Below are 25,561 nucleotides of genomic sequence, written 5' to 3' on the forward strand. Positions count from 1 at the left end.
GGCAGAGAGCCTAGGAGCGCTTGGTGGTCCACAGTGGCCAGCCCCCAGGGCAGAGAATGAGGTGGGGAGGGGTAGAGAGAGGTTCTGGAGGGGAAGATGGAAGACAAGGAGCACAGGACATATGGACCTGCTTTGTTCGTTTTAATAGCTGCTGTACTATACTGTCCTGTACTGTATGGTAATCTACACACTATGTTATTAGGTACATTCCTTTACTACACTGTATAATATATATGCTATGCATCAATATTATATACTGTACTTTGTTATAGAATGTATACTTAATATTATATAATATACTTTATTATACTATATTGTATATATTACATACCACACTATATTATATAGTATAGTATGGGCAAATCATAATTTTGTAACAATTCTCCTACCAATGGATATTTGAATCATTTTCCAACTTTTCACTATTATAGTGTGGAGGTAAATAGCTTTACCTATCCTTGTGCACATGTGTGGTTTCTTTAGAATAAATAAGACGTGGAATTTCTGAATTAGAGCCTATAATAAACATTACAAACATTGAGAAAGATTGAAAAAAAAAAAATCAACCTCTAAAATGTTGCCTGAACTTACAGTCCATGCAACAGCGTCTCAGAGTGTCCATTTTCCCACATGGGGATTATGGGTTACTTGTTTTGTATTTATTTTATCTCATCTTATTTTAGATAGGGTCAAAGGGAGGGAGAGGATAGTATGTACCAGGTGCTGTGCCAGGGGAAGAAGCCATCTAGATTGTCCCTCAGGTCTGCACAGCACTCCAGAGCCCTCACTTTGAGTATCATCCTGAGCCCTGCTCCCTCCACCCCACCTTCCAGGCCCAGCTCCAATGCTGCTGCTCCGGGAAGCCCTCCAGGATCCACCCCCCCCCAACTTCATTTTGCCCTCAGTGTCTGTGTGCCTCTTTGGTATTTTTAGTCATGCCACCTTGCTTGTCCCCCAGGGAGACTCCTACTAAGGCTCCCTAGGGGCAGGGCCTGGGTCTCCTACTCTGTGACTCTCATCTGGCCTAGTGTCCCCTCAACAAAGGCTTGTGGATTGATTGCTGGAGCCTCCCAGAAGAGTACCAGGAGAAGGCTGCCTGCCCTGCAGGGACTGGGAGGCCCAAGGTCTACGAGGGCAAATACCAGGGCTCAGCAAACTATGACCCGCGGGACATATCCAACCTGCTGCCTGTGTTTGGATAGCCCAAAAGCTAAGAATGGTTTTTATGTTTTTAAACGGTTGAAAGCAAAATCAAAAGGATATTTCCTGACATATGAAATTTAAATGTCAGTGTTCATTAATAAAGCTTTACTGGAACACGCCCCAGCCCTTCACGTGCTGTTGTTGTCTACAGCTGCTTTTGTGTTACAGGGGCAGAGCTGAGTAGTTGCCGGAGACCAGATGGTCCACAGAGCCCAAATTATTTACTCTGTGGCCCTTTAAGACAAAGTTTGCTGACTCCTGGCTTCAACTAATCCAGCTGGCTATTCCTAACAATGAAGAATTGGTTCAATAAATGAGGATTGATCCTAGCGATAGAATCCTGTACAGCCCATAAAAATTATGCTACTGGCGAAGACCAAATATGGACATGGGAAATGTCTGCAGTCTTCTTCTAAGAGGAAAAATTCTTCAAAGCAGCGTATACAGAAATACCGAGTGGATGACATTATACCACTGCTAGGATTTGGTTTAGTGTAATTTAGGAGGGGAAGGAGGTGAGAGAGGATGATTGAAACTAACACAGGCCCTCTAGGCTTGGTCCTAGACGACTGATAACGCCATTCTACTTTAGTCTGTGCTTGAAATTCCCCATGGTAGAAAGAAAGAAAAAATAGGAATTTAGTATTTATTCATTTATTCATTTGGATATAACCACCCAGGGCAGGGAGGACCCCCTTCCTAGGTTCCCACCCCCAGCTTGGCGTCTTGCCCTCATCGGTTGAGTTTCCTGTCCCCTTCGGGATGAGACTCCCCACCCTGCCCTCCCACCCCTTCTTGGTATCACCAACCCCTGAGGGATTGACCCTAATTCAGGCCCACCTGCCCCCAGGGGCAGGGTGTGGGGCGGCGGTTGGGATTCCCATCATTCCCGAGCCGGAGAGGAGGGAGGGGGCCTGCATTTTCTCAGTGCGGCCACTTTGGCGGCTGTGTTTCAGGTCTACCCCACAGCGACCCGAGCTCTGGGCCTGGGCACCTGCAGCGGCATGGCAAGGGTGGGCGCGCTCATCACCCCGTTCATTGCTCAGGTAGGTGTCACCCCAAATACAGAGGGGGTGCGCGTGACAAAAGCCATTGCGTGGCAGGCTGTTACTGTACTCTGAGTTTCTGCCCTGCCCTTGGTGTGAATTACCTGATCTCATCCTAGCAGCCCATCCTACGAAGAAGTATTGCTTGCAGATGAGAAAACTGAGGCTCAGAAGGGTCAAGGGACTTGTCCAAGGTCGCACAGCTGTGAAGTAGAGGAGCTGGGAATCAAACTCAGGTCTTTCCGATGATTTGGCCAAAAACAATTTGGATGAGAATAAACAGGCCACCATGCCTTAGCGGGAAACAAATGTCCCAGGCCCTGGTTTCTGAGTTGGTTGATTTGGTATCGTTGCAGAATTTTGCAGCTCTTTGTGTCTCGAAGCATTTCTCTCCTTTTGGGGGGAGCTTGTTTGGGAATCTTTTTGCTTTTTTAATATCCAATTCATTTTTTCCTGTTTTTATCACTTTTTAAAAATTGAGGTAAAAGTCACCTAACATAAAATTAACCATTTTAATTCAGGGAATTCCCTGGTGGTGAATGATTTGGGGAATTCCTTGGCTGTCCAGTGGTTAGGACTCCGCGCTTCCAATGCTGGGGCCCAGGTTCAAACGCTGCTCGGGGAACTAAGATCCCGCAAGCTGTGCAGCGCAGCCAAATAAATAAATAAAATTTTAAAAATAAAGTGAACAATTCAGTGGCATGTAGCACATTCACAATGATGGGCAACCACCATCTCTTATCTAGTTCCAAAACATTTTCCTCTCCCCCAAATAAACCTCCGTATCCATTCAGCAGTCACTCCCCAGCTCCCCCTCCTCCAGCCCCTGGGAACCACTGGTCTGCATTCTGTCTGGATGAATTTTACCTCTTCTGGGTATTTTGTGTAAATAGAATTCCAACACGTGTTTTAGCAAACCGTTGTGTTTGGCCATTGTACGTCACTATTAACTAGCACTGGTTGACAGCTTGCCATGTGCCTGCATGGTGTCAAGTGAGGCATCTTCTCATTGGGAGATGGCTACCGCTCTTCTGCCCGTTCGGCAGATGAGGAAATGAGGTTTAGCTCTGCTGCGTGACGTGCCCTGGGACATAAAGCTAGGAAGTCAGCAGACATGCTGCTTTGGGAGAGAATAAATAGACTCTTGAGCCTGATGGGGTCTGGGTTCAAATCTCAGCCCCATCCTTAGTCTTTGTATGAACTTGGGTATGCTGCTTAATCCTCTTTGAGCCTCAGTTTTTCCCTCTGTAAAATGGGGGTGGAGGACATACCTGATAAAACTGTCGTGAGGACTCCATGGGAGTCCAGTGATAAAGAGGGCTTACGAGAGGGCCTGGCGTTCTCAATATTATCTGTGTGGTTGGTGGTGCCTGTGCGTCAGAAGGGATGCTCTCACCGGCATGCATCTCCCTCCCCCCAGGTGATGCTGGAATCGTCCGTGTACCTGACGCTGGTGGTTTACAGTGGCTGCTGCCTCCTGGCTGCCCTGGCCTCCTGCTTTTTGCCCATTGAGACCAAAGGCCGTGGACTGCAGGAGTCCAGCCATCGGGAGTGGGGCCAGGAGATGGTCGGCCGAGGGACACACGGCACAGGTGTCGCTAGGTCGAACTCGGGCTCTCAGGAGTAGTGACCGATGGGGGGCTGAGCTGGTTTTTGAGGCTGTAGAGAGCGGGGAGCTGCTGGAGCCCGGCGGGGGCACCGATCGTCACTGCCCACATCAAGAACTCACCCAAGGGTGCCACCTGGACCAATGAGGTTTTGTGTCTTGACTGTTTTCTCATATTTATCAAGATCCATCTGGGGCTGGGGAGGCATTTGCTCTGGGGGGTTCTCCGTATATGTGTGTGTGGGTTTGTTAATAACCTGTGGATCTGCATGGGAAAACTGCCACCTCAGCAGTGCCTGGTGACGCCGGTAGCCAGCTGGACACCATCCAGAGTCAGCCGGTCCCAGCCTCGGTGAACAACAACCGAAAGGTCTTTGTAGATACACTCCAGGCCGGGACCCCTGTGAGACTTGCCACTCACCTGCTGGACCTGTTCTTAGGTTTCTCCTGCAATCCCCGGCCCCAGGCTTTCTTCTTTGAAATTGCAGGTGACCTGGGTGTGGCCTGAGCAGCTTTTTCTTGGGTCTGAGAAATGCTCCCAGGGAAGGGGCCCCTCGCTTTGCCTTCCCAGGGCTGAGTAGTGGAGACTCTGGCCAATGGACATGCATTTGAACTTGAGCCGCGTGCCTCCACCTGGCCCCCTCTTGGAGTTGCTGTCCCTGGCTCCAGGGGATCCAAATGTGGCCACGAGGACAGCTGGGCTTGCACTAGATGACAGCCTCAGAAAGCTTTTACCCCCAGGAATTGGGGATGGAGGCAAAAGGGAGGTGAGAACCAAGCCCACGACCAAAGCAGGGGCCTCCCCTTTGGAAGCAGCAAAAGTCGCGCCAGGGGGCTTCTTTTCTGGCCCCCTCGTTGGTCAGGCTGATTGGTGACTCTTGGGGCAAGAAAACAGTTAAGTCAGGTTTCAGTGCTTTGGAGTTTGAGCACGGTGGGTGGCCAAATGGACCGAGAAACAGAAAGATGCTCCCCCCAGCCACCTGCTCCTGTGCGGGCCAGGGGACCAGGAATCCTTCCTCCCTGGATTCTCTGCCATCCCTGCTGTCAAGGGGTGGCTTGGTCTTTCCATAGAGGCAGCTCCTGGGGTTCCAGCAATGGACCCCACGGCATGGATACCGTGGGTAGGGAGGAACGGGCGGGCCCAGATGTGTGAAACGTGTACATTTTCAAAGAAAGAGAAGGGAGGTCAACTGGATTTGGGGGTTGGCCTCCAGAGGAAGGGCTGATGCTGTGTCTCAGCAGACAACATCCACCTCCAGGATTTGGTTTCCACGAGCCTTTTCCCCGCCATGAAGGCAGGAACTTAGGGAAGGAGAGACGAAGATGCCAGATCCCATCAAAGGCCAGAGAAGACTGACCGTCTGCTTGGAGATATCTGCTTGAAGTGAACATTCCGAGGAAGCCAAATGTGTACGTTCACCTTTATTAAAACATGTTGGTGACGGACGTTGCAAGGGTTGAAGTTTGTTCGTTTGTCACAACGTCCTAGTGATGGTTCAGCTTAACGGTGTTGCCAACTTTATCCATGTAGGGTAAGCTCAATGCTTTCATTTGCTTTAATATGACAGTCTTTCCAGCAAGGGGGAAAAGGTGCACAGTTGGCGGCCAACTTTGAGTCTGTTGGAAGCAACACTTGCTTCTAATGGTGTGGAGGTCGCAGTGGGTGACTTCTTCAGGCCCAGGTCCTAGATCGACTGCAAATCATCCCACATCCCTGAATATATGTACTGCAGCCCTCTAAGCCCAGGCAGTCAGAGGGGGCAGCTTGGCAGAGCTTCCTTTCTCTGACACCCACATCTCCCTGGACCACGAGTGGCTAAAGCTTTAATTATTTCTGGTCTGCTGAGCTCTCCTGGGTAACTAAGAGCCTATGCTTGTCTTTTTTGCCTTCCAGCTGGCCAGACACTGCCGGATGAGCAAGTCCACTTGCTTCACCCTCAAATAACCTGGAGGATCTGGGGGCTGCGGTGGCGAAGGAGGGCTTGGTGGGCAGAGATGTTTTCCAGGGGCTGGAGTAAAGAGGCTTGTAGTTGTGGGTTTTCTCTTGTTGAGAAAATGAAAGGTGAAAACTCTTGGCCTTCTAAATTGCCTGCCCTTGTATAAAATCGATATTATTGAATGATACAAGAGCTGCCACAAAAGTTGCCCAAACCTCTGGAATGCGTGAGACCTTTAGCTGAAGACCTTTGTATCTAATTTTGAACTGTCCAGAAGCTCCCCTTTTCAGTACTGGAAATGTCATCTGTTTCTCTCAGTGTTAGGAAAGATTTTAGAAAATGATAAAAAGATGTTCAGTGTAGCCAGGGTTATATGGTTTCTTTCTTTCCCTTCAAGTATGCTCAGGGATACATAAATGGGATGTGTTGGCAGTGAGATAAAACAGTATCTTAGAGATGGGCTTTGAAATGAATATGGATGTGCATTATTTTTAAATAATGTTAAGCAACAGAGAGGCTTGAAGGATAAGATCATTCCTTGGTTATAGTAAACATCAAAGGACTGGGATAACCTTGAGCTGCAAGCAACAGTAAAACCTACCAATAGTAGTTTAACCCATTAGAATATTAATTGTTCATTTGACAACAAGCCCAGAGTCAGAGAGTTCCAGGGAAGGTTCAGCAGCTCAACAATGTCATCAAGGACCCAGCTTCTTTTTGCCTTTCCTCTCTACCGTCCTCTGCATCTTGCCCATTGACCCTATGTGTGAAACCTCATGGTCACAAAATAGCTGTCAAAGTGCCAGGCATCAAGTTTTTTTCCAAGATGTTAGAATGGGGAAGGAGCAGTCACAGAAGGTTTTCTTTCTAAAGGGCCTGTTGTTTTTGGTTGGAAAGGGAAATCCCGCAGCAGATTTACCATTGCTTTGCATTGGTCAAACCTGGGTCGCATGCCCATCCCAGCATGAGCCCTCCCCTAGGGCTGGGGAAGGAACGGCCTATCTCCCACAGGATCAAGAGATACCCACAGCCTCTTGAACACAAAATTGAGATTCTGGTAGAAGGAAGACAATAGTGGTGGGATGGGAGATAGTGGAGAGAAACCTTGACAGAGTTCTCATCAAGGCTGTTTTAGTTGCAAGGAATAGAAATTGTACTCAGATTAATTCAAATCAAGCAGTACAGCTTTAATATAAGACTGGGAACAGTGGTTAATTTCCTGGGGACTATAAACGCGGGAAACGGAAGTGTAAGGAACAACAGGAAGAGGGGAAGGTTGTGGCAGAGTATGGGACATGGGGGGGTTACTACTCAGCTCCGGTTGATTTTGTTGTACCATAGAATCGCCTGGTTTCCAAGACAAGAATCTGGATTCTTATGTGAAATCTCCAAATTTTAGTATGTTAGATCAATTTTTTTTTTAATTTTATTATGTTGGATTGTTTAAATTTTTAAATGTGTGGCTCCAATAAAATTCATCTGTAGGCCAGATTTGGTTGATGGGCGACCAGTCTGCGGCCTCTGGAAGGTTAGAAAGATCGCTGAAATAAATGGAACGGGGACCTGGAGAGCCACCAGGGCCTGAGGCAGCCCTCTCTCTGGGTCCGTGGCCCTGGTTTCTGTCCCTCTCCGCAGACTGGCTTCCTACTGACCCCTCATGGCTGCTGCATATGCCTGCCTGACTATGCATATAGCTCGGGCTCACCAGGGCTCGGCTCTGCAAACACATCTGACTCAGCTGTTCAGTGTCCCGCTTCTAAAGTCTCGGGAGGGAAAGCTGATTGGCCCAGTTCAGTGTTGGTTCCAATCCTGGTCCAATCAGTTGGGTCAGGGAGAGGTGGGATCAAGAGGCACGAACATGGCAGCTTTGGCCATGACAACTAGTGGTGGCACAGACAATTAATGGTATGCCTAGAACCCACAGCAGCACATAGGTAAACTTTGGAGTCTGTTCATTATAACTGTATTTTGGGTCATGGCATGGCATGTGGTCAGTATACACGGAGTATCCACCATGTATCGGCACGATATTTAACACAGAGGTTGCGAAAAAGAATTGAGACATGGTCCTTATCTTCATGTGCTCACAGCGTAGTGGGGAGAGCGTAGATGGGTGGGACACAGATTGATATGGGCGCTAATGGAGGGATGCAGAGTATTGTGGGAGGCACACAGGATGCCAATCCCAAAGCTCTAGAACATCCTGAAGCACCTTCCAGCTCTTCAAAGATTCGGTGATTACAGCCGGATTTAGTCACCATTGGTACTTTACTATATTCTGATTCCTTGACATTGGAACATCTGGATACATCACGTATAATCATTCTAAATTAATCAAGAGTATTTTGATGATGAACCACTTCAAGTACCCCTACCCCCACCATGCCAGAGAACAGAGCGCTTCCCAGATTCATCAGTAAGAACACAGTTCCACCCGCAATAGCATCAAAAAGGATAAAACGCTTAGGAATGAATTTAACAAAAGGAGTGCAAGACTTTTGCAAACTACAAAACATTACTGAAAGAAATCAGAGATCTGAATACATGGAGAGACATTCCATGACCATGGATCAGAAGACTTAAAATTGTTAAGGTGTCAATCAGTACTCCCAAAATTAACCTTATGAATTCAACACATCCCTGTCGAATTCCCAGCTGGCTTTTTGGGGCAGAAATCGGCAAGCTGATCGTAAAATGCATATGGAACTAAAAGGACCCAGAGTAGCCAAAAAATATCTTGAAAAAGAAGACTAAAGTTGGAGGACTCACACTTCCTGATTTTAAAACTTAACTACAAAGCTACAAGTAACCAAGACAGTGTGGTCCTTGTACAGCAGAAACTAACACAACATTGTAAAGTAATTATACTCTAATAAAGATGTATTAAAAATAAAAAAAGACAGTGTGGTTCTGGCATAAGGGTAGATATACAGATGAATAGAATAGAAATGAGAGTCTAAAAATAAACCCATACATTTATGGTCAATTGATTTTTCACCAAAGTTCCAAAACAATTCAATGAGAAAAGATAAACTTTTATAAACTCAGCAAGCGGCCGAGCATTCATTGTAAATATGGTTGTAGATCACCACTGGGGAAGGAGCAGGAATGTTAAGTGAAGAAGAATGAAGACATCAAGGCAAATGTCCTACAGCGCCATGTGGATTGCAGACTTTCCCCATGCACCTTCTATTCTGAATTTTGGAATGGAATCAAGAGGAAACCACACTGCAAAGAGGTCTTTACCATTTACAAAAAGGAGGGTCACTTTGGGTCTGAATAGAGACTTTCCTGGCCATGTTTTTTTTTTTTTTTGCGATAGATGGGCCTCTCCCGTTGCAGAGCACAGGCTCCGGACGCACAGGCTCTGCGGCCATGGCTCATGGGCCCAGCCGCTCTGCGGCACATGGGATCTTCCCGGACCGGGACACGAACCCGTGTCCCCTGCATCGGCAGGTGGACTCTCAACCACTGCGCCACCAGGGAAGCCCTGGCCATGTATTTTTGTGAGTTCACTGTGTTCTGGGCCCTGTAGTGTTCCTGCTGACAATGAACCTCGAGCGGTAGGGGTCACTTTCCCTGGGGAATTTTAGGATAGGCAATCACTTTAGTCAAAAATGGTGTTCCACTCCAAGCACCAGGAAGTGTCCCTGACTCCAATCTGGTGAGAGTCCCCTGATCTTGGCCCAAATGTGGCTGTGAGGAGGAGAGACCTGGTTCCTTTACAGTGTGTTTGCAGTAGTTGGGGAGGAGGCCAACCGATTCCTTCGTGACTATATATTTCCCCCCAACCTGGGATTCAGTGTTTCATGGTGGTTGAAAGTGAGGCACTGGAACCACATAATTTCTGGCCCTGAATCTCCATTCTACCCCTTCCCAGCTGCTGGCCTTGTATTGCCTCTCTGTGCCTTGGTCTTCTCACCTACGAAATGGGAATAATAGATACTTCCTGGGAGTGGTGGGGGTAGGTTGTAAGGAATAAATGCGTAATGTTTGTAAGAGTTGAGCACCGGTAGCTCGTTAGAATGCAAAAAATTATAACTATAATAAAAATAATAATTGTTGTTATTATTATTAGGGCAGGAATTCTAAGATCTTGGCTCTCATACCCTGCTTAGCTTAGGGCCAGCCAAAATCTTCATGGCACATGCTCCATGAAGAGCCCATCAGGTGAAATGACATGGATATAGATGGCATGGGCCAATCAAGACCCCTTCACAGCACATAGGGTGTCACTGGTCCCAGATGCATGAGGAATACTAGGCTCTGGTTTTTACCAAAGCCCCAGAGAGATAAAAATTCACCTCAGAGGCTGAGGCAGATAATTAAGGATGAAGATGCTAAGGTGCCATCTGGGCTCATTCAAAGCTCTCAAAAACATCTGGAAGCCTGTTTGCTATCCCAGAGTGTGCTAGCCAGAAGGTAAGGGACACATTCAATCTGCTTGGTGAATTTAGTTATCTATAAAGGGGTTCCTTTGGGGATGACCCCCAAGGGGTCCTCCTCAAGGGTTACATAGTGCCCGTGGGGCCGCTAGTGGGCAGCTGAAGCCATTAGGAGTGCTGGATGTGGAACAGGCATCCCATGTTGCTAGTTCAATGGCTCTCCTCGTCTGTCTTCTCTATACCCCAGTTCTATGTATCAATTCCTGCAGTGAAATCTGATACCAGTTACGTCAAGTGCATTCTGTGGCCTTAGGGAACCAAGGTTGCAACAGCCTCAATCACCCAGATCTCCCTCACTCGGGGCTCCCTCACACTCTCCCTCGCTCAGAGTTCCTTCGCCACTTGGATATTCTGAGTTTTCCTTCCTCTGAGGACTCATGGGATAATAGGACTCTCCTTCAGGAATTGACCCCGTGGTCTCCTCTCACCTTGTGCTTCTTGCAAAAAGGAGTCAGGTGGAGTGGGGGGTTAACGATGGGTGCGATGATTAGTTGGCTGAGGGGAGCAGGGAGTTTTTGTGGGGGAGGCGGAGGTCACTGCCATCTTCAGAGGTGGGATGTTGGCATCCTGAGCAAATTCCTTTCTTCCAGGATTTTCCCAAAGATCTTGGCCACCTCCAGGGCACAGCCCCAGTGGATGGTGAGCCCATAGCCTCCGTGGCCATAGTTGTGGATGACCTGGGAGAGGCAAGAGAGAAGGTCCCTAGAAGATTCAGGAGCTTCCTGAAGTATCCTAGGTAAGCCTGGTGGTACCAGAGCTCCTCTTGGTACCATCCCTGGTGGGATGTGGGAACCCCTGGAAGGGTAGTCAGGGGGAGTGTTTGGGGAGTTGGAGGTCAACACCCTAGACTCCTCTTCTGTTTAGGAGGCAGACCTGCTTTAAGCACTCAACACAGAAAAAGTAGAATCACCTGGAACTTGAGGTCTGAGATTCCCCCCACCACATCAAATTATTTGAAGTTCCCTAAATCGCTTTCCTTGTTCCCATCCTGCTCCAGACAGGATGTTAATAGGTAGACTCTTCTCCCCACCAAAGAAAAGAAGGGGCACTGTATGGATGGACCCTGGAGAGAGGCAAGACGCTAGGGGGGGTTTTCAAAGCTAAAACCATCAGCAGGGAGTTCAACTCTCTCTGTGACTCTCCCCCCAACCCCACTGCCATACACACACACACACACACACACACACACACACACACATATGGCCTCTCTACAGACACACAACCCTCTATGGACACATGACACATACACAAAACTCTTCTATACACCCCACCTCCAAAGGATCAGAATAAAGGAGGAAGGGTGACCTAGATTCCTTCAGCCCAGGACAACCCCTACCTTTTCAATTAGGCCAATTCCTACCCCATGAGACAGGACACGAGAGGGGAACCCAGAGAGATGATGGAGCAGCCACAACGTGTACATCTGGGAAATGGCCCTGGACTCAGATTCAAACCACATCCCAGCCTTGCCCCTCACCACTGGTCTGATGTAGGCAAGTTGACTTCCACTTCTGGGAACCCCAGTTTGCTCATCTGAAGCATGGGGTGAACAGTCCCTATCCCAAAGAGCTGTAGGGGAGATTCAGTTAGGTCATTCGTGTCATGGACACAAAGTAGATGCTCAATGAAGTCCCCTTTTCCTTCTCTTCGACCACAGGCTCTAGCAAATGGAGGCACTGCCCTCTATGTAAACTTGAGCAGGCCCTTTACCATCACTGAGCCTCAGTTTCCCCATTTATAGAGGAGGGGATATTAGCCACCACTGCCCCCACCTCAGGTCAGCATGACTGTTCCCCCGAAAATGCCAGAGACTTCTTAGGAGTTGGGGGATGGCATTGCTTTCCTTGCCGGGAGAGCATACCTCTGTGTTTGAAGATCCAACATGAAGCTGTTCTCTTTCTAGTCGAACCTGGGGGCGTACTGGCCGGAAGCCAGTGCATTCACTAACAATTTTTGCATCCTGGAAAGAAAATTGTTGGTAATTCATCTCTGGATTTTTTTTTTTTTTCTGATGCCATTTTTAGGTGATAGAGAGTTAACTTTTGGAACTTCATTACCATCACCACCACCAGCACTATCATAGTCACTTTTGTTAATTACCAATAAGATCATCACCACCTTTATCGGCCACCAACATCATTACTATACTACTACCATCTCACCACCAGTTCTATCAACTATCCCATCTTTATCAGTCACCGTCCCCACCAGCCACCACCATAATATCACCTCATCACCATCATTATCACCACTCTCAGTGTTTTCGTCGCCATCAACACCAGCCACTACTTCCATCCTGTCTTTTTCGCCATCACTATGGCTATCACCACTAGCAGGCAGTTGTGAAGACTGAGATTTCTGCAACAAATACATCTGCTCCTTGTGAAGACAGACTAAGGTGTTTAAGGAATGTCACCTCAAGAGAGAACAACTCTTAGCCATGACCAGATAGGTTTCATCAACCCAAGCAGGACTTCCCTGTACATTGTCCAATTCTGGTATAATCCAGAATCCCGTGTTGGAATTATTTTGCCCAGTTACCCAGTCATGATATCTTCCCATCTTCAAGTGTCCTTTTGATCATCAAGCTGCTAGGATCCCGGTCTAGGGCACTGATATCTCTCCCCACCTTACCTTCAGTGTGGGCTCCAGTCTGCAGCAGCCTTCCCAAATGGTGTTGTGGTCCTGGATATTGTTTGTCTCACTCCAGTTCCCCAGCTGGAAGATGCCTCCAAGAGTCACTGCCTGGATCCTTGGTAAAAGTGGGCAGGGTCAAGGATGAAGGAAAACAAAGCCTTTGAGATAACGGGGGGGGGGGGGGGGAGGGTCCTTGCCATGCTCACCCTTACCACCATGTTTGCCTAAATCAACTTCAACATTATCATCCCACAGGTGCCAAAAACAAACTTATGGTTACCAAAGGGGAAACATAGCGGGGAGTGATAAGTCAGGAGCTTGGGATGAACACACACACACTACTATATATAAGATAGATAACTAACAAGAACCTACTGTGTAGCACAGGGATGTGTAACCTATTGTGTAGCAATAGGTTATTGCAGACTACTCAGTAGTCTGCAATAACCTGTATAAGAAAAGAATCTAAAAAAGAATGAACATGTATATGTATAACTGAATCACTTTGCTGTATACCTGAAACTAACACAATATTGTAAATCAACTATACTCCAAAAAAATTAAAATATTAAATAAACTTAAAAAACATTATAATCTCTGCTCATAATACCGTCAAAAAGAATAAAATACCTAGGAATAAACCTACGTAAGGAGGTAAAAGACCTGTATTCAGAAAACTATAAGACACTGATGAAAGAAATCAAAGATGACACAAACAGATGGAGAGATATACCATGTTCTTGGATTGCAAGAATCAATATTGTGAAAATGACTATACTACCCAAAGCAATCTACAGATTCAATGCAATCCCTATCAAATTAACAATGGCATTTTTTACAGAACTAGAACAAAAAATCGTAAAGTTTGTATGGAGACACAAAAGACCCCGAATAGCCAAAGCAATCTTGAGGGAAAATAACAGAGCTGGAGGAATCAGACTCCCTGACTTCAGACTATACTACAAAGCTACAGTCGTCAAGACAACATGGTACTGGCACAAAAACAGAAATATAGATCAGTGGAGCAGGATAGAAAGCCCAGAGATAAAGCCATGCATCTATGGTCAACTAATCTCTGACAAAGGAGGCAAGGATATACAATGGAGAAAAGACAGTCTCTTCAGTAAGTGGTGCTGGGAAAACTGGACAGCTACATGTAAAAGAATGAAATTAGAACACTCCGTAACACCATACACAAAAATAAACTCAAAATGGATTAAAGACCTAAATGTAAGACTGGACACTGTAAAACTCTTAGAGGAAAACATAGGAAGAGCACTCTTTGACATAAATCACAGCAAGATCTTTTTTGACCCACCTCCTAGAATAATGGAAATAAAAACAAAAATAAACAAATGGGACCTCATGAAACTTAAAAGCTTTTGCTTTTAAGCAAAAGCAAACTATAAACCGCAAAGGAAACTATAAACAAGACGAAAAGACAACCCTCAGAATGGGAGAAAATATTTGCAAACAAATCAACGGACAAAGGATTAATCTCCAAAATATATAAACAGCTCATGCACCTCAATATTAAAAAAACAAACAACCCAAGCCAAAAATGGGCAGAAGACCTAAATAGACATTTCTCCAAAGAAGACATACAGATGGCCAAGAGGCACATGAAAAGCTGCTCAACATCACTAATTATTAGAGGAATGCAAATCCAAACTACAATGAGGTATCACCTCACACTGGTTAGAATGGGCATCATCAGAAAATGTACAAACAACAAATGCTGGAGAGGGTGTGTAGAAAAGGGAACCCTCTTGACTGTTGGTGGGAATGTAAATTGATACAGCCACTATGGGGAACAGTATGGAGGTTCCTTAAAAAACTAAACATAGAATTACCATATGACCCAGCAATCCCACTGCTGGGCATATACCCAGAGAAAACCATAATTCAAAAAGACACATGCACCCCAATGTTCATTGCAGCACTATTTACAATAGCCAGGTCATGGAAGCAACCAAAATGCCCATCGACAGACGAATGGATAAAGAAGATGTGTCACATATATACAATGGAATATTACTCAGCCATAAAAAGGAATAAAATTGGGTCATTTGTAGAGACGTGGATGGACCTAGAGACTGTCATACAGAGTGAAGTAAGTCAGAAAGAAAAACAAATATCATGTATTAACGCATACATGTGAAATCTAGAAAAATGCTACAGATGAACCGGTTTGCAAGGCAGAAATAGAGACACAGATATAGAGAACAAACCTATGGACACCAAGGGGGGAAATCGGAGGTGGTGGGGGGGGGATGAATTGGGAGATTGGGATTGACATATATACACTAATATGTATAAAATAGATAACTAATAAGAACCTGCTGTATAAAAAAAATAAAATTCAAAGAAAAATCACTGCAATTGCCATTGTCATTACCATCAAACTTCACCACCTCCACCATCACCATTAACATCACTGTCATCATTGTTATCCCTTCTAATGTACAGCATAGTAACGATAGTTAACAATACTGTATTATATACTTGAAAGTTGCTAAGAGAGTAGATCTTTAATGTTCTCACCACACCCACAAAAAAACTATAGTTATGTGAGTTGATGGATGCATTAACTAACCTTATTGTGATAATCATTTCACAATATATACATATATCAAATCATCATGTTGTACATTTTAAATGTACACAATGTTCTATGTCAATTATATCTCAATAAATCTGGGAAAAACATTGTCATCTCCATCAACAACATCATCTTCACTACTGCCTTCTTTGCTACCATTAATACATCACGATCAATCCCATTCACTACTTCCACCACCACCATTAGCATTGCCATTGATACCGTCATCTCCGCCACACCACTAACATCGCCATTGAGGCAGTCAGCACAGTCACAACATTAACATGGCCTTTGAGACTGTCATCTCTGCCATATTATTAAAAGTCATCATTGGTAAGTGTCATCTTCATCAGCACCAGCTGCCACCCCCAACTCCCACTCACCACCACCATCAACACTGATCTCCTCTGCTGTAACAATACTATCTCCACTACCACCATTCCTCTATCCACATTATTATCCTCATCAACCCCGTCACCACCACCATTATTGCCATTCACAACACTGCTGGTGTCACTGCCATCACGTCCACTACCTTTGTCTCCAGCATCACCACTACTGTCATCCCAGATCATGTTCAAGATAGAAGCCAGGAGCCCAGGGGAACTCCCTGGTGGTCCAGTGGTTAGGACCCTGCACTTTCACTACCGAGGCGCTGGGTTCGATCCCTGGTCGGGGATCCCACAAGCCGCGCGATGTGGCGGTTAAGGCTGAGACCTGCCTTCCCAGAGGTTTAATGGCTCAACCTCACTTAAAAGCATTGGAGGAAGAAACCTGAAAAGAAGAAAGAGCCCTGGAGCAGGCAGCGGGGGCATAAAAAGAGCAGGAAGGTGCTCCCTCTTCTGCCCTACAATATCAGATTTTTACCCTGGGATGATGTACGGGGACTTATAGATGCCTCTCTCTGGGTCATGGGTGATAATGAAGTGCTTCATCCATGGGGCATCCACCTGTTGATTGAAGACAGAGAAGTCTCATCAGAAGAGTTAAATCAGTGGGCTCCCATCGCCTGCTCCCCTCTATGACCAGATGTTCTGACAACAGTGGCAAAGTCATTCCTTAGCCCTCAATGACCCCTCTGTCCCAAGTCTGCACCAGACTGCTTGCTTTTGTGGGAAGAGCTGCCCTGATTGAGAGCCACCCCAGTCCCTGAAGCATCACACATTCTCATCCACAGAAAAGCCCAACACACGTGTAAATGCACGTATACATTAGCCCACCTCGGGAACACACATACCTATGAATGCACTCCAGTATTCACATGGGCACACACATGCACACATACCCACAAATAGGCATGCCTCAGACACATGCACACATACACAGTGAGAGGTGGTGTGGGACAATGCTTACACACCTGGGCTCTTAAACCAGGTTACCTGTTGTAATCCCAGTTCCATCACTTACTGTGATGTGAACTTGTGCAAGTTACTTAATTCCTCCGTGCCTCAGTTTCCCCATCTGTAAGATGGCGATGGTGATGTGATAGAACCCATCTCAAAGGGTTGCAGCGAGGATCAAATTAATTAACACAATGAAGTACTTGGGTCTGTGTCTGGCACTTAGTAGGCATTCCATAAATGTTTGCTCTTTTTATTATGGCAGGCATATGCAGCTTCCACATATAGACAGACAAACACACACACACACACACACACACACACACACACACACTTTACTATTAAGAAGAACCCCGCCCAAGAAGTATGTTTGGGAGGGTCGTGTTGGTTCTTCTTGTTTCTTTAACATGCAAATTCCCTGAACACTGGGGGGTTCCTCTAACAGATGTCCCCCGATTCAGCCTCTATCTTTGGAGATGAAATAAAGAGGCAGAAACAATCTTTCTGTCAACAAAAGCTCATCCCTCACCTTCAGACTCACCTTAATGATCTGCCCCCGGCCTGGCTGCAGCAGGGGATCTGGTTGCAAAGCCCCAGCCCATACCCCAGTGCAGTTGATAATCACATCAGCGTCTCCTCTTGCCACCTGGTAGCAACCAACAGGGCAGGTGGGATGGAAGGGGATGAGGACCTTAGTATCCCTTGCATCCTCCCAGCCTGCAACTCTCTGCTCCCTGTGGAACAGCCAGGAGGGGACTCAGTGAGGAACCCATGGACCTGCCTCCAAATTCCGCTCTGCCATTTACGTACTGTGTGACCTCAGAAATGTCCCATCACCTCCTCAAGTTTCAGATCAGATTCCTTAACTATAAAATGGGGCCGGTAACATCTGCTCATAGTGTGCTGTATGACTCTGCCTATAAAAGTGTTTGGAAAAGAATACTACGGAACGGGGAAACCTTCTTGGAACCTTCTAGAAGAAGTCAGAAAGGACACAGAGATAGTCTTCTCCCTCCTTCTGACTCCTTTTTATTTCATTCTCTTGTCTTCTGCTCTGCCAAGACATCTGAGGAAGGCACATTGGAAGCCCCAGCTCCGTGCATTGTATGGGAAGCTCCACAGCTCAAGGATGTAGCATCATGGGCACCCAAACTCCCAGCCCAACCCCAGTGACTCCCCTCACAGGTCAGTCCTGGGTCACACTGCTGTTTTTCATGAACCAGTGTTTGCCACACTGGGCTGTGAGCCCCTTGGGATTGAGAGCTGTGTCTAAGTCAAGTATGTATTCCAAGTGCCCCTCAGGGCTTGACCTAGAGCAGATGCTCGAACACGTTAGTGGCTGCAAGTACAAGAGTCTTCCATGTGCCAAGCACTGTTCTGGGTACTGAGGTTGAGTGAGGTCACACAGCAAAGCCCCTGGTGCGTTGCCAGTACCTGCTGATGGCAGCTGCTACTGCCATTATTATTGATGGTGGTATCACTCTGGAGGTAAGTCAGTGGAGGGCCTTGACTTTGTAGGAACATCATCTCAGATGTTGGTAAGAAGCAACCAAGCATCTGGAACTTGGGGGTGTGGTACAGCTGTTATTGAGAAGAGGCAGCCAGCTCTCTGGCCCTAAAGCTCACTGAGGCTCAGATATAGATATAGCCCCCAATGGCCACCATGATCCCACTGCCCCTTTGCTTCTGACACCAACATCAAGGCAGAATGCCTGAGTCCTTCTGGGATTAAAAATAGACCTAGAATCTGGGACAGACCTCAAAGGGATGCTAGGAGCCTGAGAAGGGGCCCCCCAACCCTGCAACAGGAAGCAAAGGCCTCCCCTCTTCTCCTCTCTCCCACATCCAGCCCCTTCCAGCCCGGCAGCTCACCTCCTCAAAAGACTCCACCTTCCTTAGGAGGAATTTCACTCCTCTCTCAGTTAACCTGGGATGATCAAACACATAAAAGAAAATCCAGTATTCAGTTCTCTGTCCCATCCCTGCAAGAGGATGGCGTGGGGGACATTTCCCAAAGAACCTTTTGTGGGTGTTAGTCCCACGGGATGCTCCTTGAGAATATGGCTGTGCAGTCCAGTTCATGAGCACCTTGATGGACTAGTGGGCCACGAAATGTCCCTTGGGAAAGCTGAGATGGTCCAAGCCCCACGTTGGGCAGATGGAGATGGGAGAAGGGCCTTGCTGAAAGTCATACAGCGAGTCTATGATGGGATTAGGACTCAAACCCAGGCCTCTTACTGCCACCACCCTGCTTTGTATTATCAAAGGGAATGAGATGCAGGGTGGAGGAGGGGCAGGGTTGGGACAAAGCCCAATTGCTTCTTTATCTGAAGCAGAGCATGAGGAAGGAGGTGGGCTGGGGACACCCACCCCTCCCTAAATTTCACAGAGAAAAAATGTATGTCCCTATTTAGAAATATAGTAGAAACATTAAAAGAATAGGAAGTAAACCACATGCAAGCTAACGCATAGTATCAGGATTATTTTATCCACGTGGTTTCCTCAAGATAGAAAAACTGGGAGCGTTCTTTCCTGGAAGGGGCTGGATAAGAGTCATAAGTGTCCCAAGGTTAGGAGACATAACCATGTTTTAATACAGTGGTTTCCAAACCTGGCTGATAATTACAATCACTCAGGGAACTTCTTACAATACAGATTTCTGAGCCCCACTCCAGAGAATCTGATTCAGTAGATATAAAGTGAGGTCCTGAAATCTATATTTTTAAAAACCTCCCCAAGTCATTTGATAAAAGCCACCATCCATTCCAGTTTTTTAAAAATCTTAATAAAATACTAATATATAGGAAATATATGGAATCTTCCTTAATATGAATCTATGTGAATATGAGTACAAATTGTATCTCTCAAGCTAATGTTTGCTAACTTAGAACACTACAAGATTCCTATCAACATAAGGAACAAGACAGGGACATCCTCTATCATCTGTATTAGTTAGTGTTATTCTAGAGGTACAGCAATTAGACAAGAAAAAAAAATGAGGTATAAAAATAAAAACTGGACTTCCCTGGTGGCGCAGTGGTTAAGAATCCTCCTGCCAATGCAGGGGACACGGGTTCGAGCCCTGGTCTGGGAAGATCCCACATGCTGCAGAACAACTAAGCCCGTGAGCCACAACTACTGAGCCTGCGTGCCACAGCTACTGAAGCCTACGTGCCTAGAGCCCGTGCTCTGCAACAAGAGAAGCAGCCACAATGAGAAGCCTGTGCAATGCAATGAAGAGTAGTCCCTGCTCACCGCAGCTAGAGAAAGCCCACGCGCAGCAACGAAGACCCAATGCAGCCAATAAATTAATTAATTAATTAAAATGTTAAAAATTAAAAAAAAAAACCAACTTATGTTTTGTAGATGATGTAAATATATCTGGAAAACTTAAGAGAATCTATTTAAAGCTATTACACAGCCATCACAGATTTTAGTAAGGCTGATAATAAATACTGTATCACATGTAAAAAGCTTCCCAGGTGGTTCCAACAAGGTGTGGAGGCCACTGTCTTAGTGCACAGAGGCGGTCAGGAACAAGGATAGCTCCCACTAAACCTAAAGGTTTTCATCAACATTTGGCGTTGGTCAATATAAAGGCAAATCCCACGAACAATCATCTACTACAACCCTGGTCCCTGGGAGGTGCTTTCCTCAAAGTGAAGCCGAAAATCTCACCTTTCGGTCAGCCACTGCAGATACTTCCTTCCCTCCAGAATCAGGCTTGTGTTGAACCAGCCATAGCTAGAGTCACAGGAGGCAAAAGGTGGGAATAAAAGATCAGAATCACAGCTCTATTTGAAGGCTATCATATGGAGGTGGGAGCTGTCACATTCTTTGGGCCCCCAAAGGGTGGAGCAAGGACCACTGGGTGACATTCAAGGAGGAAGTGGTTTTCAGCTCAAAGCAAGGGAATATTTTCTATCAGACGAAGCCATTCCTGACATTGGGGTGTGCAAGTGGAGATCAATGTGCATCTGTAGAGAGGGTTTAGACATGGGGTGAGGTGAAGAGAGGACCAGAGAGGCATCAGGCTATAGTGAAAAGAATAGAGGGGTTTGGACTGGGTTGGAATCCCATTCTGGTCACTTAGCTGTGTGACCTGGGGAAGTGACTTGGCCTCTCTGAAGCTCAGTTTCCTCATCTACAAAATAGGATAGTGTTATGGAACTTCGGGGCTTGAGATCTATGATTCCGTATCCCCTACCTCCCTAGTCTAAGGTGCAGTTTGGGTGGGTGGGCTCTCTGAAAGAGCTGGACAGAGCACTGGGAGACCAGAGTATGGGGCTGTAGACCAGGGATGGAACAGGAAATTTGGTGCCTCCATCTTTTGGACAAGTCTATCTGAACTGTGGGGCCTCAGCTCCTTCACCCATGGCAGTAACCTTACCTGTAATCGGGAAACATGTCCAGCTCTCTCGGAGTCAGCTTCCGAAATCCCAGAACTACATCCTTCCAGTAAGGGTCCTTTAGAAGAAGAGAAGGTGGCACAGGGATGGATGAACATCAATAAGAATGATAATAACAAAATCTTATATAATGTTTTCTGTGTGTAAGGCGCTGTTCCAAGCATTTTACTCATACCAATCCAATAATCTTTACAATAACCCATTGAGGTAGATACTATTTTTAGTTCCATTTTGCAGATGGGCCCATTGAGGCTCAGAGAGGCTAAGTAACTTGTCTAAGGTCACACAGCTAATAAATGGTGGAGCTGAGATTCGAACCCACACAGTTTGGCTTCAGAGTCCATGTTCTTAACCATGATGCTATATGAAGGGTAAGAATAAGGCTGAGGATGAGTGATAGGGTAAGGGTCATAAATAGGGGAGAAAAAAAGGGGCGACAGTGAAGGTCACCAAAGGATGAGAGTGGGAGGTAGCAGAGTGGAGGGCCAGACAACCTGGGGGGAGATTTTGGCCTCACCACTGACCACTTTGAATTCTCTGAGACTCAGTTTTCTTATCTGTATAATGGAGTTAATAATCACTCTTGGAAGGTAACAGATTAATGAAAGTAATGCCCTTAGCACAGTGCTAGACATTGAATAAACCTGGGAGAACTGGCATGGGATTCTGGGCACCCAGCCAGACCACCCTCTCCAAACAACCTGAGAACATCCCCCATGGCTTTGCCTTTCATTCGAGCTGGGTTCAAATTCGAGCTTTGCCACTTAAAGCTTTGTGAGCTCAAGTAAGTTACCCCAATTCTTGGAGCCTCTAGTTTCTCATCTGCAAAATGAGGACCATGATAGCACTTAAATTCCTGGTTATGATGAAAATTTAATGAGTCATTAGTTATAAAGTGGTTAGGACAGGGCCTGGCACATAGTAAGTACTTTAGAAGTCTGTGCCAGGGTGAATGTTTTAGTCCATCTTGATGGAAAGTCCTGGAACCTCCAGGGGAGCAGGAAACCTTTTGGCTTCAGCGTCAAGTGCCTCCCACTCCATACCACTCAAGAAGGGCTAGTTTCCCTGGTTCATCAGAAGATTCTTTGGTCTCTGCCAATTTAATAACAAAGTTGAAAATGAAAATGATTTTGAAAGCAAAAATAGAAATTAAAGTAAACCTGTTTTGAACACAGGAGACTTTGCCTAAGAGACTCAAAGTACCACCACCCCCCACCCCCTGGTCTCTGATCAAGGCTCTGCCCTATGGTTTATGGTCAGGGACTCCTCACTCACCGGAACGGCTTCACGGAAGAGGTTGTAGCCTGAGACTGGGGCCAGGCCCATGTCTGCAGCATTGGGAGAACCAATGTGGCTCAGGAGATAGTTGAAGGTCTGCTGGTTCCAGCGCCTAGAAGGATCCCCCAGATCTCAGTCACCTAATGAAAGCTCCAAGGGTTGGCTTGCATGGGGCTGTGATCAGGTTAGTGGGATGTGTCCAGATCTAGAAATCCACCACGTTCACTCTGCAGTGCCCCAAATGCTACGGGTCTTCCCCCTCCCCAAACTTTCTAATATTTTCCCGTTAATAGGATAGAGGAGAGGGGTAACAAAGAATGCTCCATCAACATAGAGAACAGTCTTGTGGTTGCCAAGGGGGAGGGGGTTGGTTGGGGGAAGGATGGAGTGGAAGGTTGGGGATAGCAGATGTAAGCTATTGTATAGAGAATGGATAAACAGCAAGGTCCTACTGTACAGCACAGAGAACTGTATTCAATACCCTATGATAAACCATAATGGAAAAGAATATGAAAAAAGAATGTAGATGTATGTATAACTGAATCACTTCGCTGTACAGCAGAAATTAACATTGTAAATCAACTATACTTCAAATAAACAAAAAAAAAGGATGCTCCATCATAACTATTTGGAGCCTACCTCTGGCTTGGGATCACATAGCTGCGAGTTTAAATGAAAGCTTTGACTGCTTTGGGGACTGTGAACACCGTGGTTCAGGCTCACTCTGGGCACCCCCCACTGTAAATGCCAGTGGCAGGCATCACTTACTCTTCTGAACACTTTCTCTCCCCTCCCTGGGCACACAGCTCAACAACATTTCCTAGACTCCCTTGAAGATAGGTGTGACCATGTGGCTGCGTTCTTGCCAACTGACCCTAACGTCTCCTCCCAGGTGGTCCTCATGCTGTGCTCCTTCTACAGGCACTGGCCCGTGGCAACATCGGAAGCCACAAGGAGGATGGCAGAGCCATGAGATGGAAGGAGCCCGGGCCCCTGAATTGCCACCTACTGATCAGGAATACTGGTTTTGGAATTTATGGGCATGAGAATGAAACTTCTGTTTGAGCCGTTACTCATTTGAGGGTTCCTTTGTTGAAGCAGCTGGTGGTTTCTAAACTGACAATGACCTCTGCCACTTTGCTAAACTTGAACATCCATCCACCCACTTAGAGGCATTCCTGATGGACAGATGCATTGAGCATCCCAGCCACCCAGTTTAGGTGAGGGATGGAGACAAAGTCTCCATCTATCTGGCACACATGGCTTCTCAGCCTTTTGGCCACGATCAAGTATAGCATCTGTCTGGCCCACAGCAGGGACAGTATTTATGCGTATTGTCTTTGTAGCATGTCAGGCCAGAGCCTCCACAAAAGGTTGTAATTGGTGATTGGAACCCTGAGAGGGAACATCCTCTCTGCAGACTCAGCCCCTCTGGCCCCAGGCCACCCTCTGGGACCCTCACTCACGCCTCCTGTGGGTTGCTGGGCTTGGAGAGGTAGGGCTGCCAGAGGCCAGCAGCCACATCAGTGTTGGTGAGCGGGGTGAAACGTTCTGCGTAGACCTTCACGTCCAGCGACTGCAGGACCGAGTGGTAGCGCTCATGGATGCAGAGGGCGGTGGACAGCCCGATGACGCCCGCTCCGATCACTACCACGCGCATCGTGCCAGCCTGCGGGGGGAAGTCAGGGTTGAGGCATGCCAGCACCACCATCGCTACCATCCACTGACGGCTTAGAAGATGCCAGACACCGCCCAGCCCTTTTTATACTTGATTCCCTCAGTGGCCCTTACACATGGGAAAATTGAGGCACAGAGAGGCAAAGCAACTTGCCTAAGGTCACACAGCCAGTAAGTGATGCAGCTTTCTCTGGGGACTCTCCTCGAATACCCTGTCCCCAGGCTGGGGAAAAAAAAGGGCCCAGCAGCGTGCCTGGCCAGCTGTAGTCTGGTTAGTCTAATGGTTAGGACAATGGGCTTCAAATCTCAGATCTCAGCTCTGCTCCCTGCTGGCCATGACTTTGGCCAAGATGCTTCTCAAGCCTCAAATTCTTCTTCTGGAAAATGAGAAAAATAACTCATGCCCCGGAGAGTAGATGGGAGTTTTCCACAAGATGGCAAACGTAAAAAGCTTAACACAGTGTCTAGTGCAGAAGAAGTGACTTCCTGACATTTGCGGAGCACCTACTGTGTGCCAGCCCCTGCACTAAGCGCTTACCAAGCGTCATTTCGTCTAAGTCTCTCACATTCTTAGAAAGTAGGTGCTGGTGTTATTGGCCCCATTCTACAGATGAGGAAACGAAGGCGCAAAGAGGTGGAGTAACTTACCTGAAGTCACACAGCCAGTAAATGGTGCTGCCAGGATTTAATTTTAATTCAGGTAAACTTGATACACACTGCACACCTAGTGTGTGCTAAGCTGGCCGCTAGTGGATGCAGCTGTGAGCAAGTCAGATGCAATGTCTGGCCTCAGAGCTCAGATCTTCAGCACATCCCCTCCAGGCCTGCCTTGGGGTGCTTGGCTGGCTGGGTCCTCAGAAGTTTAGAAGACCTACCAGCTTTTGACCTTGAAGCTGCTTGGGACTGCACAGCAGGGAAATATTGTGCAGGCTCCTGCTAAGGCAGAACAAGGGGACTTTTTGTGCCCGGAAGAGCCAAATTCAACTTTCCCTCCTCTCTGCTCACAGCTCTCCTCCCACAGACCTCGCCTCCTGGCAACTGCGGCCCATGGCCCTGAACGGCAGGACATTCTCAATATGTCCTAGTTTTGTAAAGGGGAAAATGGCTCCAGCCCACAAGAACTGGACTCTGTTGGGGTTTCAGCAGCCAAGTTGGAGATAAAACCAAAAAGCGGAAAAGCCTCGTTCCTCTGGGTGATTCTGCTTCCAGACTCGAGCCTGGGCTTAGTTGCAGGGGGACCCTCTCAGAGACCCCTCGCCTCCTCCCCCATCCTTTGCCTCAGGAGATGCAATCTCCTCAGATGTGAAATAGGGTTAACCCCATCTCATGGGGTCAGCCTGAAGGTTAAATGACTAGCCTGGTCAAAGTTCCTGGTACAGGG

General features: G+C 46.8%; 2 protein-coding genes across 2 annotated transcripts in view; one reads left to right on the forward strand and one right to left on the reverse strand.

Moving 5' to 3' along the window:
* SVOP (SV2 related protein) overlaps positions 1–5,301 on the forward strand; it is an 83,550-nt gene extending 78,249 nt beyond the window's left edge. Inside the window, exons 15-16 of the mRNA XM_022551007.3 lie at positions 2,160–2,249; positions 3,670–5,301. Coding sequence (XP_022406715.1) covers positions 2,160–2,249; positions 3,670–3,876 — 297 coding nt within the window. The 3' untranslated portion in view covers positions 3,877–5,301. The remainder of the gene's footprint in view (positions 1–2,159; positions 2,250–3,669) is intronic.
* A 4,764-nt stretch (positions 5,302–10,065) lies between these two features.
* DAO (D-amino acid oxidase) lies at positions 10,066–24,166 on the reverse strand. Its single transcript, XM_022551009.3, has 10 exons — positions 23,970–24,166; positions 22,501–22,615; positions 21,207–21,283; positions 20,495–20,560; positions 18,689–18,743; positions 17,358–17,462; positions 16,344–16,426; positions 12,872–12,989; positions 12,099–12,197; positions 10,066–10,914 (listed from the first exon to the last, which is right to left on the reverse strand). Exons 1-10 carry the CDS (start codon positions 24,161–24,163, stop codon positions 10,783–10,785), a joined length of 1,044 nt encoding a protein of 347 aa, XP_022406717.1. The 5' UTR covers positions 24,164–24,166; the 3' UTR covers positions 10,066–10,782.
* Between the last annotated feature and the right edge of the window lie 1,395 nt (positions 24,167–25,561).

The sequence above is a fragment of the Delphinapterus leucas genome, chromosome 14, assembly GCF_059928025.1.
Source record: "Delphinapterus leucas isolate spDelLeu-1000000601 "Yukka" chromosome 14, BTC_Dleu_Yukka2, whole genome shotgun sequence".
Classification (NCBI taxonomy): domain Eukaryota; kingdom Metazoa; phylum Chordata; class Mammalia; order Artiodactyla; family Monodontidae; genus Delphinapterus; species Delphinapterus leucas.

Coding starts and splice junctions, on each gene's coding strand:
- DAO (XM_022551009.3), bottom strand. CDS start 24,163: ATGCGCGTGGTAGTGATCGGAGCGGGCGTCATCGGGCTGTCCACCGCC. Junction 22,616..23,969: donor CCCAGCAACCCACAGGAGGC/GTGAGTGAGGGT, acceptor GGATCCTTCTAG/GCGCTGGAACCAGCAGACCT. Junction 12,990..16,343: donor TCCCCGTACATCATCCCAGG/GTAAAAATCTGA, acceptor ACTTTTACCAAG/GATCCAGGCAGTGACTCTTG.